This window comes from Miscanthus floridulus, chromosome 17, assembly GCF_019320115.1.
Source record: "Miscanthus floridulus cultivar M001 chromosome 17, ASM1932011v1, whole genome shotgun sequence".
Lineage (NCBI taxonomy): Eukaryota > Viridiplantae > Streptophyta > Magnoliopsida > Poales > Poaceae > Miscanthus > Miscanthus floridulus.
In genome coordinates this window covers 72,770,714-72,785,462 of record NC_089596.1, presented here as the reverse complement: position 1 = coordinate 72,785,462, position 14,749 = coordinate 72,770,714, and the positions used below count along the sequence as shown (strand labels likewise).

The following is a 14,749-nucleotide window of genomic DNA, read 5'->3' as shown; positions in this document are numbered from 1 at the left end:
TCTGCGAAGATATTGCTCCTGACTTGTGATGCTTTGTTATTGCTTCCTGGTTCAAAAGTTATGATACAAGATAGCAATGTACATAGGGCCCTTTTGGTTGCCCTGCACAACCCCTTCTCCAGACTCCGATAATGCAAAATAGACTTCGGCCCTGTTTGGTTACCCCTCCTAAAAGCTTTAGGAGCTAAAATCTAGATAGAATTTGTCTAAAAAACCAAACACCCTCTCCTAAAACCTCCTAAAAGTTTTAGGAGGCTGATTTTTCTTTAGGAGCTCCACCCCCTCTAAAACCTCCTAAAGTCCTTCCTGGACCCCCACTACCCCTCATTTATTGCCCCCTCCCTCTCTTTCTCTCCTAAAGAAGGGTAAAAGTGTCTTTGTTCAACAACATTTATTGTTTTTAGTCAGTTTTAGGAGGTGCAACCAAACACTCTATTAGAAGGTTTTAGAAGGCTGCCTAAAACTTTAGACTTTTAGGAAATAAAGTTTTAGGAGGTCGGAACCAAACAGGGCCTTCATTGGTTACATGTATAGAGTCTTATGCAGCATAGCACTGTCCTCAAAGCAGGGCTCATCTGCATCCAACTGTTCCCAGAAATTCGGGCGTATCCACTCTGCAGAACTGGACCGCACCCGCTGTGCAAGGGCCTTGCACCCGCTGTGCAGTCCACCGCACCCGCTCTGCAGAGCACCCGCGGCCGCGGCTCCGTTCCCTGCCCCCCGCACTCCCTCCCCAGTTCGTCCCTCGCCGCAAGCACAACACGGCAGTTGCCGCCGCTGCTGCAAGTGCCGTCGAGGTGCACGCCGCGCCAAACGGTTGTCGAAGAGCACGCCACTACCGCACGGGAGCACGCCGTCGCCGGGAGCATGTTGACGTTGCACGGGCCGCCCCGGAGCATGCCGGCACATGGAGAACGTCGTCATGCACGGGCCGCCGATGAGCACTCCACCGCATGGAAGAACGACTGCTGCGTCGTCCCTTTGACCAACGGCGGCCAGGCGTTCCCTGGTGATGGCCGGCGCATGTGTTTCCCTCGCCAAGCTCGGCATCGTTGTCTGCTAGCTCCGCCATGTACGTTGCCATCACCGTGTGTGCCGGCCTTATACCTCCAATAGGGCTGACTTTGCACTTAATCTGATGATGGCTGGGCCTGTCTTGCCATGGCGTTTTCTTGTTCTTGTCTCACCCGCGTGCGCTGCAGGAATGTGGAGGACTGCGCGTGTGCTCTGCGGTGGTGTTCATGGTAGAACGCAGTGAGGGTGTTGGAGGAATTGCCAACTCCAATCTCACGTATTAGTCCAACCAAACGCAGCATATCACTTTGCATTCAACCAAACAGAAGTATAAACCATGAAATAGAGTAATATAGGCAAACCAAACAACAACAAATTGCATTCACTTATGCGAGCGTAGCCTATGCTGCACAACCCTTGATGTAATGCAATTTCTATGCGAGCGAACCAATCAGGCCCTATAGTTTTTACATACAGGATAGGGGGGCGTCAAGACTCAGAAAGGTCTCTTTGGATGGTTGACATCACATTGAGGGGGTGTTTGGCAGGACTCTTCTTTTCTTACTAAAAAATGGTTCCAAATAGCTATTCCTGTAAAAGCGTTTAGCAGGGCTCCTCACCTGGAGCCGAAAAGAAACCCTCCAAACAGCCCCGAATCGATCAAGACAAGCTTGCCAATAAATCCCGAGACTCCTACTCTGGCTTTTGAAGTTTGACGATCACCTCACAGTGAAGTTCGCCTTTTCTTTGCGAGTTTCGCGAATGAATTTGCAATAGTCGCTGAATGCTGATGCTGATCCTATACTCTTATAAAGCAAAATTTCACTGGCAATTTTTCTTGACATGTAAGATATTCATCTCAGCAGTCCATTATCACTTGCATACAAGATGTCCACCTCAGCAGTCCACTGTCACTTGCAATTAAAGTTCACTAGCACAAGCAATTATGACATCCACGTCAGAGAGACATATCATCCACTAACATATATTTAGTTGTCCATATCAGTTTGCCATGCTATCCACTAATATAAGTTAATCTCTTCCTAAAAATTATATAAATGATTAACTTTCGCTCCAAATCAGTAGTTTCACCAGCAACACGCGGGGGTTTCTAGTTACCACTACACAAAACGCTACACTACTCTTCCTTCCGCATGCGAGCCGAGCTCAAGCCTGAACAACGAGCCAATCCCAAGGCTGACCAACGAGCCGAACCGGGATCGAGACCAAGTTTGTGTCGAGGTCGAGCTGCCGAGTGCCGAGCCTATACTCCTGGCTCGCCCAAGCTCGGCCCGTTGACAGCCAGCCGTATCATCCACATAGGGCGGCATCGCGCCGTTAACTAAAGCCCACCCGTTTCGGCTATCCCACTCTCCCCCTTCTCCCCTCGCCATGGCTGCCGCTTCCTGGGCCGCGCCCACCACCTCCTTCGCGCCGGCGCCGGCGCGGGGGCCGTGGAGGACCAAGGCGGCGCCTTTACCCATCAGGACGCTTTCCCGCCGAGTGCTTCTCAACGCAGTTGGCGAATCCGCCATGGTTCGTGGCTGGCTGATTTATTCACTCCAATCGGTTCTTGCTTTTTATCCCTCCTCTTCTTCTGCTGCTTCGATTCGATTATTGTGTTAGATGTTTAGCTTCCGGTAGCCCTCGAATTTGGAGATGTTCGATTGCATTCGGCTGCTCTATTTGAGCGTGCTGAACTGCTGACTGGAATTGTCTTTCTGTTCCACGTACCCCTTCACCCTGCTTATTCTACAGCAATCCTTGTGATGTGTGCTGCCGAGTTGCCAATGAAACCCCCTAGAAAAACTTCGTTGTTGCATGTGTGTGTTTTGTTATAACATTAGTTTCAGAGTCGGCGTCTTCTACTACTACAGAGTTCAGACTGCTAATAATTGTAGCTGTGCAGTTGCGTAAAAGGTTACAGAAGAAAAGAACGAATCACTGTAAACCTGCCCGTTCCTTCGAATCATCAGATTTTTAAATTACAAAAGAACAAAATCGGTATTCACAACCAAAACGGACCAGGTCTTGGGCCAAAAACATAGTTAGGTAAATATCTTTCTGTTACCATCCAATTGTCGACTAACTAATGCCTCAGCTTCAGTCTTCAACTGCTTCTGAACTGCCTCTGAAAGCTTCATGGTCATCACTAATTCGTATAAGAGCTCCATTTAAAAAGTAATTATGGCTCAGAATTAAGGGTACTGTTTGCAGCAATTATAAGTTGTATTAGGCTCAGCACAGTCATAGGAATCCATCTGATGCACTCTGTTTGCTTTGCTCATGCTATGGTGGATTATTAGGTTGCTTCTGGTGACACATTGCTTGGTTTGTATGAGAAAGAGAGGTTAGGTCTCTTGCAGTATGCCAACGACGAGTCTAAAGAAGAGAGGTACTGGGAAACCTTGGATGCTGATTTGCGTTACTGGACCAGATCCCTGCGCCCAGTGCAGGTACACATAAGGTGTGCATTAGTGGAATTAACTCACTAACAAGCATATGAGCTCACCACCATATGCACCATAAAATAAGATAATGTCTGACATTTATTTTTCCTCAATTGCCAATTCACAGTGGTATCCTGGTCATATTGCAAAAACAGAGAAAGAATTGAAGGAACAATTGAGGCTCATGGATGTTGTTATAGAGATCCGTGATGCTCGGATTCCCTTGTCCACCAGCCATCCTAAGGTTATGCTTTTGGTGATTGCTCATATTTATCTGTACAAAAGAACAACTTCAAATTGTACTGAGTCATGTTATGTATGATCAGATGGACTCATGGCTAGGCAACCGGAAAAGGATCATAGTCTTGAATCGCGAGGACATGATCTCAACTGAGGATAGGAATGCATGGGCTACTTACTTTGCTAATCAGGGAACCAAAGTTGTTTTCTCCAATGGCCAGCTGGGCATGGTAAGATAGCCTGGCAACTAACTGATTTGGTCTATCTGGCTGATTCCCTGATGCATATTCATTCACTTGCCACCATTTCCTTTGCTGGACTGCAGGGTACAATGAAATTAGGTAGGATGGCAAAATCACTAGCATCTGTTGTGAACCCAAAGAGAAAGGAAAAGGGATTACTTCCTCGTCCGGTAATCCATTTGATATCCTGTTGGTTCCTCGTGTTTCATTGGTTCATTTAGTTACTTGTTTTGTGCAAATTAGTATGGGACAGGACTTGCTTGAGACATCATAGAACTCAAGTCTTCTTTCCAAATGATTAGCATAACACTCATAGGTTTTGGTTTGAACTAGGCAGTTCCAAGACCATTTCCTTCTGATTATAGTAACCCACTTTTCTGTACATTCATTCATATATACTAGTATTTTGGAACTTGTTTGAAGCTTAATAATATCCTGATCATTCAAGATAAATATAGTGATCAACCAGACATGTTTACTTGGCTGCTTATTTTTGTTTTGCCTTAAGGTTCGAGCTGGAATAGTTGGATATCCAAATGTGGGCAAATCTTCCTTGATTAATCGCTTGCTAAAACGAAGAATGTGCCCAGCAGCACCTAGGCCAGGTGTCACAAGAGAGCTGAAGTAAGCTATAGTAGATGCATACATGTGTTTTACATTTTTTTATTGAAGAAACGTAATGTATATGTATTGTTTACCCGTACGAAACAATTTTGTATTTGCACTATTGAGCTTCTAACGTTTGAGACTCAACAGGTGGGTTCGTTTTGGAACAGACCTAGAGTTGTTAGATTCACCTGGAATTTTGCCTATGCGAATTAGTGACCAGACATCTGCAATCAAGCTTGCTATATGTGATGATATTGGAGAAAGGTCATACGATTTCGCTGATGTGGCGGCGATTCTTGTGCAGATGCTGATAAGACATCCTGCAGTAGGTCAGTTTTCTTATAAGCTAACGACTACCTCCCCCCCTCTCCAATCACAAATAAGTGCCGTTTTCGACATCCACATGGTCTTCAGAACAACTTTGACTAGTACTTACAGAACTATACTTTTTATGAAATTACGTTTTGAAACAAATCTACTCATCATTTTTCCTGTCCAAATTCTAACACAAGAAGTAATTTATAAACAAGGTTTGGAAATGGTTGACTTCGGACAACCTCAAAACATCACTTATTTTGCTACTAGAGTGAGTGGTACATTATAGTTAAGAGATAAGATGATAGTAATACATCCTAAAGATCAGTCTGCTTTTTAGAATCAAACATTTGCATGCTGTTGTTTCATGAAGTATTGATGCTTCTGTTTTCTGCTTGTCTAAATTAATTGCTGATGGACTCATGTCAAACAGGTTCTGAAGCATTTCGAAGACGATATAGGATTGATGTAGATTAGCGAGTGCGGTAAAACGTATGCTTTGACTGATCCTCTCTAGTTCTTTATCCAAAAAAAGAAGTCCTTCTGACATAGTACTAGGAGTTAATGTTCTGATAAAGTTTTTAATAAGCTGCAGGTTTGTCACAAAGCTGTCGGTTCACTTGTTCAATGGAGACACAAGCCAGGCGGCTTTCCGCATATTGTCGGACTACAGGAAAGGCAAATTTGGATGGGTGGCGCTGGAGAGACCTCCAACATGACCAATGGGGATATCAGAGATCCTTGATACAAGACATGTGCTTGTTCATAGCACAATACAATTTAGTGTCGTTCGTGACGCCACTCTAGGACAGTTTTCCCTGGACCTGCACCTATATACGAGGAATTAATTCAGAATAGCTGTCCATCTAATGATCCAAAGACACGATACTTAAGAAATGCTCCTGCTGTTATTAGATAGTCCAGAGCAAACGAGCTGATTTGTATGATCGGTTGACTGAGCTCAACTATGTGTCTATGTAACGGAATTAGGTTTGAGAAATGAAATAATGTTGCGATGTTTCCTAATTTGGTTGCTCCTATACTTCTGGATGATCTATTAGATTGGGGAACTGGGCAAATTGAAACTACGGTTTCCCTGCTTTAAGTTTTCGCAAAAAAAATAAATTGATACTACGGTTCATACAAACTATTCCGGCCTAGTGGCCATGAAAACATAGAACACCTAGATCCTTTTTGCCCTCCCTTAGTCCCTTTTCTTTATCAAAACTTGCACTTTCCATTTCTTGTACAGGTAGAAATGACAGGTAATTTTTACAACATTTTTTCTCCTATTCTATTCGGTACAGGATATACGATACCAGCTTCTCATACTGTTAGCTTCTCACCACAGAGTCTAACGGGCGGCCTTGCTGCTGATACACGACAACTGTTTATATCGCGGCTGGGGTTTCAAGACTGCGGATGACCACATAAATTTAGTTTCCGTTCCAGTTAGCTTCAATGCTCATTGTATTTTTAGGTTGTCAAGCCTGTCAATTAGATCTAAAGCTTTGGTCCTGTCAATCTCGAAGTCAATAACTGGAAGCATGGAAGGCCTCCTAACTGGGAGCAAGTCTTTCCTGTTGCAGCTGGCTGGAGAGTGGCTGTTGCTCTTGCTCAACCTACTCTGTTTGCTGTGACTTGACTTTGTGTCAAACTCTTGACTTTTGCTTATTCCTGGGACAAATTTCCTGTACTTAACATCCCTTAGCATATCCTGATCCTCTTGGGTGAGAATCGGTGGTGAATTGTTTGTTTTGCCTGGCAACGGTTTGATTGCAGCGCCCTTTTGTGTTGGTGAGCTGACTGGAGATTTGATGGGAGACCTTACACCTCCACTAGCGTTTCTTGATTTACTGATAAGATGATGAAACCACACAACCAGCTCCAGGATAAGTGCTTCAGTCTTCTCCTTGTCAGCATGATACAGTGTCTCAATTCGGGACATGTCCATCTGCCCTGATAGCTTGCAGTTTAATTCAGATCTGCATTAGAAAAGAGATTGTCAGTGACCAATCATAGTTTCATCATTTTCCATTTACATCACTAAGAAACTTCAGTTTCATCAATTTCTGTGTAGAATGATTGTACAGATGCTAACCCTGTATTTGCCCACTCTCCAACCCAACCGAAGCCGTGGTATGCCCTGGTATGAACAAGTAATTACATTTGAAGTACAATATGAATAATCATTGTGGCTGTAAATCATCAGATCATAGGTGATTAGGTGAGATTAATTACTTATTTGTGTTACTAGCAAAAGGGACAAGCCATCGCAAAATTTTCTCCATTTCTGCTTTGATCCGAGAAGCTGTAAGCTGCATTCATTTAGCAGAATTATGTTCAGGTGCACAGCATGGCATATAGATTCCTATTGTGCATTCATAATAATAGCAATTAGCAAATTTGAGACTCCAGCCTGGCATACCTCTTCCTTGACTTCAAAAGATTGTAGCTTAGAACGGAGAGCAGATTTGACGGTAGGTGGTAAACTATGATATAACATATCCCTTGCGTTTGGAGGCATTGCACATGATCGAGAAACCTACCAATCGATCAATCCTTATTAATATATTGTAAAGAAACTGAAGTCAAAGCGTTCATCACATTAAGACAAGCTGCCACCAAAGGATGTGATGCCAATTTATAGAATAAACCACAATTGGTTACAGTCCTTGTAATAGTGCTCATTTTCTGACAGTCTTCAAACAAGCAATGGGATTTGATTGAAGACTTATTGCAATAAATATGGTTGATGTAGAAGGTTCACCAAGTTATCTTCTAATATATTGTCAAAAAAAGTTATCTTCTAATAACAATATAGTTCAATAAGATATCTAGAAGAGTATGTGAACTTACAATATTGTCAATATGATTGATGATATTAGCGTAATGCAATGCGAGGCCAGCTGGTCCCAATCTATCAAGGTGTTTGGCAGTTTCTTGTGGCTCTTCACTGTCTGCAGTAAGATAGAAGCAAGAAACTTTAGAGCAATGCCACAGATCACGGAGTCAAGAATCATTGTTGCTTCAGTAACATTACCAAGGAAAAAATGGGGAAAGAAAAGAGTTTTCTTAGCATGTAGGCAAGAAAGACATCTTTTACCCAAAAAGGGAAAAAAAATCGTTGGACAAGTCACAGCAATGGCTAGCAATGAAGTTAGGAAATCGATGCACTCTGCAGTTTATATGGGTCAAACATTACATTTCTAATAACAGGAGGAAACCATGCAAGTTCTGTACAAATATATGATAGAGAGTGGATTTGGCGCCCTCCTTATCTGGAGCGTACATCTTAATTAATAGAAATAAATGGAAGCAAACAGAGCTAACGGAACCGTCTTTCTCTTCCTCACTGCTCATACCGCCGCCCGTCTTCCTCACCGCCAATAAGCACGCCAGCCATGGCCCTGCTCCTCCCCATGACCTCCTCTGCTCTTCCCTGTCTCCTAGCCTCCAGCTGCTGCATCACGAGGAGGAGGGGCAGATCCAACAGATGCCTCCGCTCCCCACGACCTCCTCTGCTCCCCACGACCTCCTCTGCTCCCCATCTCCTCCTGGATCCAGCTGCTGCATCACGAAGAGGGCGCTAGGGTCGCGCTCATGGGGAGGCACACGCACGCTTACAGGGGGTCACGCTCATAGGGAGGCGCAGACCGGGGCAGAGAAACACGAGACGAGGAGGGAGGTGGTGGAAGAAACACCGTCACAGGCTTCTGTCAAAAGTGAATCTCAGTGCGTCTGGCAACGGCTCCAGATAAGGAGGGCGCCATATATTTATCGTATATGATAGTGGTATGGGTGCACATTTTCACTCTCCCAGAATTGCAACTAAGTTTAAACCAACATTTTGCTAACAGGACTAAACAATGTAGGTGCATCAGGTAACCTGCGTTAGTTCGAGTGTTTTTAGATCAGTATTTTGCAAAACAAGACAAACAATCAACAAATATTAACTACCTCAAGTATTCATAATATCTTAAAGCCAATACTAAGTATAATATAAAGGCAAAGGAGTCGTCCATTTATGATTTTTGGATTGATCAACTGATTGCAGGAACAATAGACTTAATCAAATACATCAGAATGTATTCTCAATTCTCACAGCATATATGGGGTTACCAGGGTGGGTCTGTCTGATATGATAAGTAAACATAAGAAATATCATTAAGACAAGGAAAATTTGTTTATTGTTTCCACAAAGCACCACAATCAAGAAACACTAGTACTCAACAGCAGTTCAGACTGTGCAACAACAATAAGTAGGATCCATAGCTAAGGATTATACCAGGACGACCGAAGGTGTTGTATATCTCCAAATGTAAGAAGTGGACAATATCTACAAGCTTTATCATCACCTGAGAAAAAATGTAATATTTAGACCTTGAAATAAGATGGTAGGAAAGGATGCTTGCAGTTTGAGCAGGGTCCTAAAATGTTTTAGTAGTAACCAATATCCTAAAAATGTCTTCCCTTGCCAGCATTTGGTAATATAACAGTTTTGTGCAAAGGCACCTCATACCAACCTCTTCCAAATTCTTGCACCAAAGTGATTTCTTTTTCAAACTTTTAACGTGCTTACTCTGAACCTTCACTTCCTGCTTCAGTATATCCAGACTATCTCCTGCAAAGGAATCACAGGTTGTCTCTAATTCATTAGAAGTTCAAACTAACTCTATTCACAGAATGGGATGAGATGTAGAAGTAAATGACAATGTATCGTTCAAAAAGTGCAGACACTTTTATATCCTACTGCTTAAATGCCCGTGGAAATTGAGCAGAATCTGAAACAAGTTGTTTATACTGCAGCCATGATATTTATTTACTTCCGCATTTGAAGTTGATGAAACTGACCTCTTGAACTCAAGCCATCCTGTTCTTTCTGTTTAAGACGGTAATCATGTTCAAATCTATCCAAAGCATGCAATTCATGATATAATTCCTGAGTGCAAAAAAGTAGGAAGAGAAACTAAATAAGTAATGTCATATTAATAACCAGAATAAGAAGGCCAAATTGGCAGATGATAAAAACACACACAAATTCATCAATGGTGCTAGGGAAGTAGGAATTCCTTATTCAAAATAATACAATTATACTGCTCCTAGCCACTTCAGAAAAAAATATAGGTAGACAGCATTTGGCATCACTTTTGACTACTAATTTCTGTGTAATACATTGTTGCAAAAACAGAAAAGTTGTACATTCAAGAATAATATAGTGGTAAAAACTTCATCTGGCAAAATTAGAAAGCATCTTAGCCTACTGATGATCAAAACTTAACTGTGTCACTCCACTTTACAGGTTGACAAACATTTTGAAACAACAGGAATACAAAGCATAGCTGGCATGGACATACTGCAACTGGCAGTAAATATCATGCTGGCTACAAACTTTAGAGGAACCAAAAAAAAAAATTCGGTCAGATGGCACCAAAATGAAATGTTGACAACTACAACAGCCCAAAGAGACCACAGTATTTTATTGACTGTCAGCCAAGATAGAGTCTTTAAAATTATTTATTGGTTCAAGCTGAAATACGGAAGTAGCCAAAATGGCACTGTATAGTATAAGTCACTGGAAATAACATGAACAAAATCCTTTTATTCTCAAGCAAGTTCGGATAGGCTAGCAAATAAACCATTGAAGCCAAACAAATCAGGGCATCCTTACAACTGTATTTTGAACCGAGGTGACCAGTTTCTGCATCACTGATTCTGCTTTTCCTTTCAGATGACTTTGTGGGGTTCGTTCGGATGCCAGCCTAATGGAATCCAAACAGAAATAAAAGTTAGTAACCTAAAGTAAACACATTGACAAATTCAAGTACTGAGAAAAAACTGTACTTTTCAAAGTAGCGGTCCAAGTTATGCCACTGAGGATCCTTGCAACGGTTTCCAAAGCGAACAACCTCTTTTGTGAATACTTCTAACTCTTCCCTGTTGGAATTAACCAATTAAGGTATTGATTTCAAGATAAAAATAAAAGGCACACTACAATTTTCAATACATATCTAGCAGGGTAACACACACGACAAGCATGGATAAATTAGGTTACATGATATGAAGTGAACACAAGCACAAACCTTTTGTCAGCAGCTGCCATCTTGAGCAGTTCATCAAAATCTTTCGATATAAGGTGTTGAACACCTTCTGAATGAAGCACCACCTCCTTCAGATGCTTTATGCTAGGCTCCGATAGAGAACGCATCAGATTAGAGCCTTTAACTATAGTATTTGCCACCTCAAAAGCCAGCATGGCTATTTTGTTTCCCTTTGCTGCATAACTTGACACAAAACCACTGCTAGAATTTAAACCTGTCATGCTACTGCCGAGTGTGTCTAGAACCTCCACTGCCTTTTGAAGCCCAACAGTGCTAGCTCTACCTAAAATTGAGCTCACTTCTGAAACCTGTTTCAATACAGGAAAGGAACCAATATCAATGATAGAGATGCCTAACTAACAATCTCCGACATAAACACAGCACTAACCTAGACTGAGGTATACTATAAAAAAATGATAATTGAAGCACATGTAGCTGCCAAAATGCAATAGCATAGACAATTGCGCTTGTGCATGATAGACCATTTAATTTTTAACTATAAGATGTCTTAGAGAACATTAACAACTCAATTTCTTTTGCCAGGATGCTAATAAGCATAAATACAGATATAAGAACTTTATTGATAAGACATACAGAATGGTATGGTTTCCTGCTACAAGAAAATTTCTTGAACTATTCCTAGTCAAATGGTAAAGAAGACTATAGATACTGAACAAACAGTGAGTGCTGTCCCCAATATATAACAGTATCATGATTAGAATTATTTAGTTTTTATGTACCGTAGGGACACTATATATTGCTGCAATCTAACAAATGACTAAGAATCACTTGGAACAACTGCTCCTTAACAAAACATGCTATATTGCGGTCTAATTAAACATAGATCAATCAAGAGGCACAAGAATTCCTCAAACCTTGGCAGCGCCGGCTTTTGCCTTGCCCACACCAGCCCTCTTGCGACAGCGACCTGGTCAGCTGCGGCGAGGTCCTGGACCCCGTTTCGCCGCCGGCGTTAGCCCCGGCATGAAAAGCAACCCCAGGGACGACGCTCTCCAGGAACGAGAAAGACTGCTGCTGCTGCTGCTCGTCCAGCCGCTTTGCCTGCGCAGCTGCCTCTCCGGACACCGGCGGCTTCTCCAACTCCAACGACGCCCCGGGCTCATGATCGGCGACCTGGTTCCGGCCAAGCGCGGTGTCGCTCGGTGACTTGTCTACAGCTGAGACCTTCGAGCAGAGACCCCCCATCCCCTTTCCCAAGACGAATACCCTGATCCCCACCTCGTCCTAATCCGATTTCTTGCCGCCGTCGCAGCCAGTGACGGAGTCCATCCAAGAATGCTTGGGCTTTGTTGGCAAGAAATAGAAGCAGCAATCGATCAAGTTCGGGTGGATCTGCGAACCTGCTTTAATATATGGGGGTAGGGGAGGAGGGCAACGACTGCGAGAGAAGAATTCGGGGTGGCGTGCTCCAGTAGAAGCTGACTAGAGATGTGTTCGGCGGCGACGGCGGCGGTCAGGGGAAGAGGGGATTTCCTTCTTCTTTTTTTATGCTGATGGCGGGAGGTGGGAGCAGGCTGCGACGCCGCCCCGAAGGCCGGTGAGGTTCCGGAATCCGGATGCCGGTGAAATGAATTCGTGCTGAGAAGGAAGTTTAGAGGAAGAACAAGCGTAGGTCGACGGGAAGTCACTAATAAATGGTACAGTAGCAGAGAAATGGTTTGTCATACCATTGAACACAGAACATGTCTGAAGTGATTTCTTCCTACGTTACCCCGTCGTTATAAATTATAAGATATTTTGATTTTTTTTAGATACATAGTTTTTTTTTTTGCTATGCATTCATATATATATATATATATATATATATATATATATATATATATATATATATATATTACGTTTAGATATATAGTAAAAATAATATAGTTGGAAAAATCAAAATATTTTATAATTTAGAACCGAGAGTATTTATTTAATGCCCGTAAATCTTCGAAACTTTGTCATGTGGCGCTAATATAATATCTAGAAATCTTTAAAACTCCGTAGCCGTGATGAAATCTTTAGCCGTACGATGTTTATTTAATGTCTAGAAATCTTTAGGACTTCGTAACCGTATAAGGTTTATTTAATACTTAGACATCTTTAGAACCCTATAACCATGATGTTTACCTAATGCCGAGAAATCTTTAGGACTTCATAACCGTATAGCGTTTATTTAATGTCTAGAAATCTTCAAGATTTATTAAAGCTAGACGCGGAACACTAACCAAGGTTTCTTCAACTTATGTCGTCGTCATCGACGCTAGCAAGTTGTCGTTATCGCTTTCTTTGTAATGGTTAGTGACCATGTTTGCATACATAAGTAAGCATTTCCAAATACATCGTCATTGTAGAAGGTGGTCACGATTATTAGTGCATTATGAAATTCAAATCCACTTGTCCAATCTTGATGTTTTTTGGTAATTAGATATCCAAGCAGGGATTGATGTCCCCCTCTACTGATGTTAATACAATCAAGAAGGCAAATCGATAATATAGATAGAGGATACACCAATAGCATCCATGCGACAAGTAAAATCTTGAAGCGTTATAAGAAATAAGAAATAGCACCCATCTTTAAAGGAGATCTCTCACTATAATATTTTCTAACACCGAAATCTTATTATATTTTAAACTGTGTGTTAGGACTACAATGTGTCTGCTTTGTTAATTGCTAGAGCAAGTTGTGGCACACTACGTGAGATTCATTTTAGCTTTCGTTGTCATCATTAATGTCGATAAAGTTTCTATGTTACTTAGTTGTAATGTTTCACAACCATGTCTACACGCACATGCAAGCATTTCTAAATATATCATATTGGTTGAAGGAGATTTCATTCTTGGTGTATTAAGAAATTTCGAACTTGTCAAAAATTCGTATTGGTAGGCAATTCAACATCCAACTAGTAATTTGATGTCCTCTTTTGCACATATTGATACAATCAAGAAGTAAAAATAATGTATCTAGAAAACTAAAACATCTTATACTTTGGAATAGAGAAACTATTTGTTTAATACTGATAAATCTTCAAAACTTTGTCGCATGGCGCTTATCTAATATCTAGAAATCTTTAATACTCCATAATCATGATGTTTAGCTAAGGCCTAGAAATCTTTAGGACTCGTTAACTTTTATTTAATGTCTAGAAATATTTAGGACTTCGTAACCGTTGTTGGTATTTCTTAACGCGTACAGAAATAATCCGCAAGCGCACTGAAGTACCGTTGTGGCACTTCACCCGGAAGTATTCAGTGTATCGTATTTTCCACAAGGAATGGAGGTACTCTTCTAGCTAGTTCGTCCAAGGACAACTCAAGGGTAGAGTTAGCAGAGGTTGAAATGGATTCCTATGGTTTTACGGTCTAAGGATAGATAAACGCAACTCCTACTTGCTCACTTCGGGCACCGGCGTACACCTGGTCTGCCAAGCGATACCGACATGTAGCTCTACGTCGATCCCGGACGTGAGAGATTACGAGAGACGAATAGGGCTATCACCACCCACCGCCTACCCCTCAATCATGAGGAACGAGGCAAACGAAGGTAGCCTCTAGCCTAGACACCACATCTACGCTATCGACTACTACTCTTGTCGGTACAGAAAATGACCAATAAGTAAATATTTGTAGTTTTGCCGTACGTTGCGATCGGAGGTGGCCTAGCACTCAATGACACAGGGTTTATACTGGTTCAAGCAACGTGCCCTACGTCTAGTTTGAGTCGGTCGGTGACTTTATTCCTGAGCCCAGGTGCTCGAAGTATGCAGTGGGGTTACAA

General features: G+C 42.0%; 1 protein-coding gene and 1 pseudogene across 1 annotated transcript; one reads left to right on the top strand and one right to left on the bottom strand.

Annotated features, from left to right (window-relative positions):
- Positions 1-2,308: 2,308 nt before the first annotated feature.
- On the top strand, positions 2,309-5,896 carry LOC136517226 (DAR GTPase 3, chloroplastic-like). Its single transcript, XM_066510756.1, is given in 10 exon segments — positions 2,309-2,550; positions 3,321-3,470; positions 3,592-3,708; positions 3,791-3,934; positions 4,030-4,116; positions 4,455-4,570; positions 4,703-4,884; positions 5,304-5,344; positions 5,346-5,362; positions 5,466-5,896. Coding segments are annotated over 10 exon segments (1,122 nt in total). The 5' UTR covers positions 2,309-2,406; the 3' UTR covers positions 5,590-5,896.
- A 152-nt stretch (positions 5,897-6,048) lies between these two features.
- Positions 6,049-12,628, bottom strand: LOC136516207 (protein PSK SIMULATOR 1-like; annotated as a pseudogene).
- Between the last annotated feature and the right edge of the window lie 2,121 nt (positions 12,629-14,749).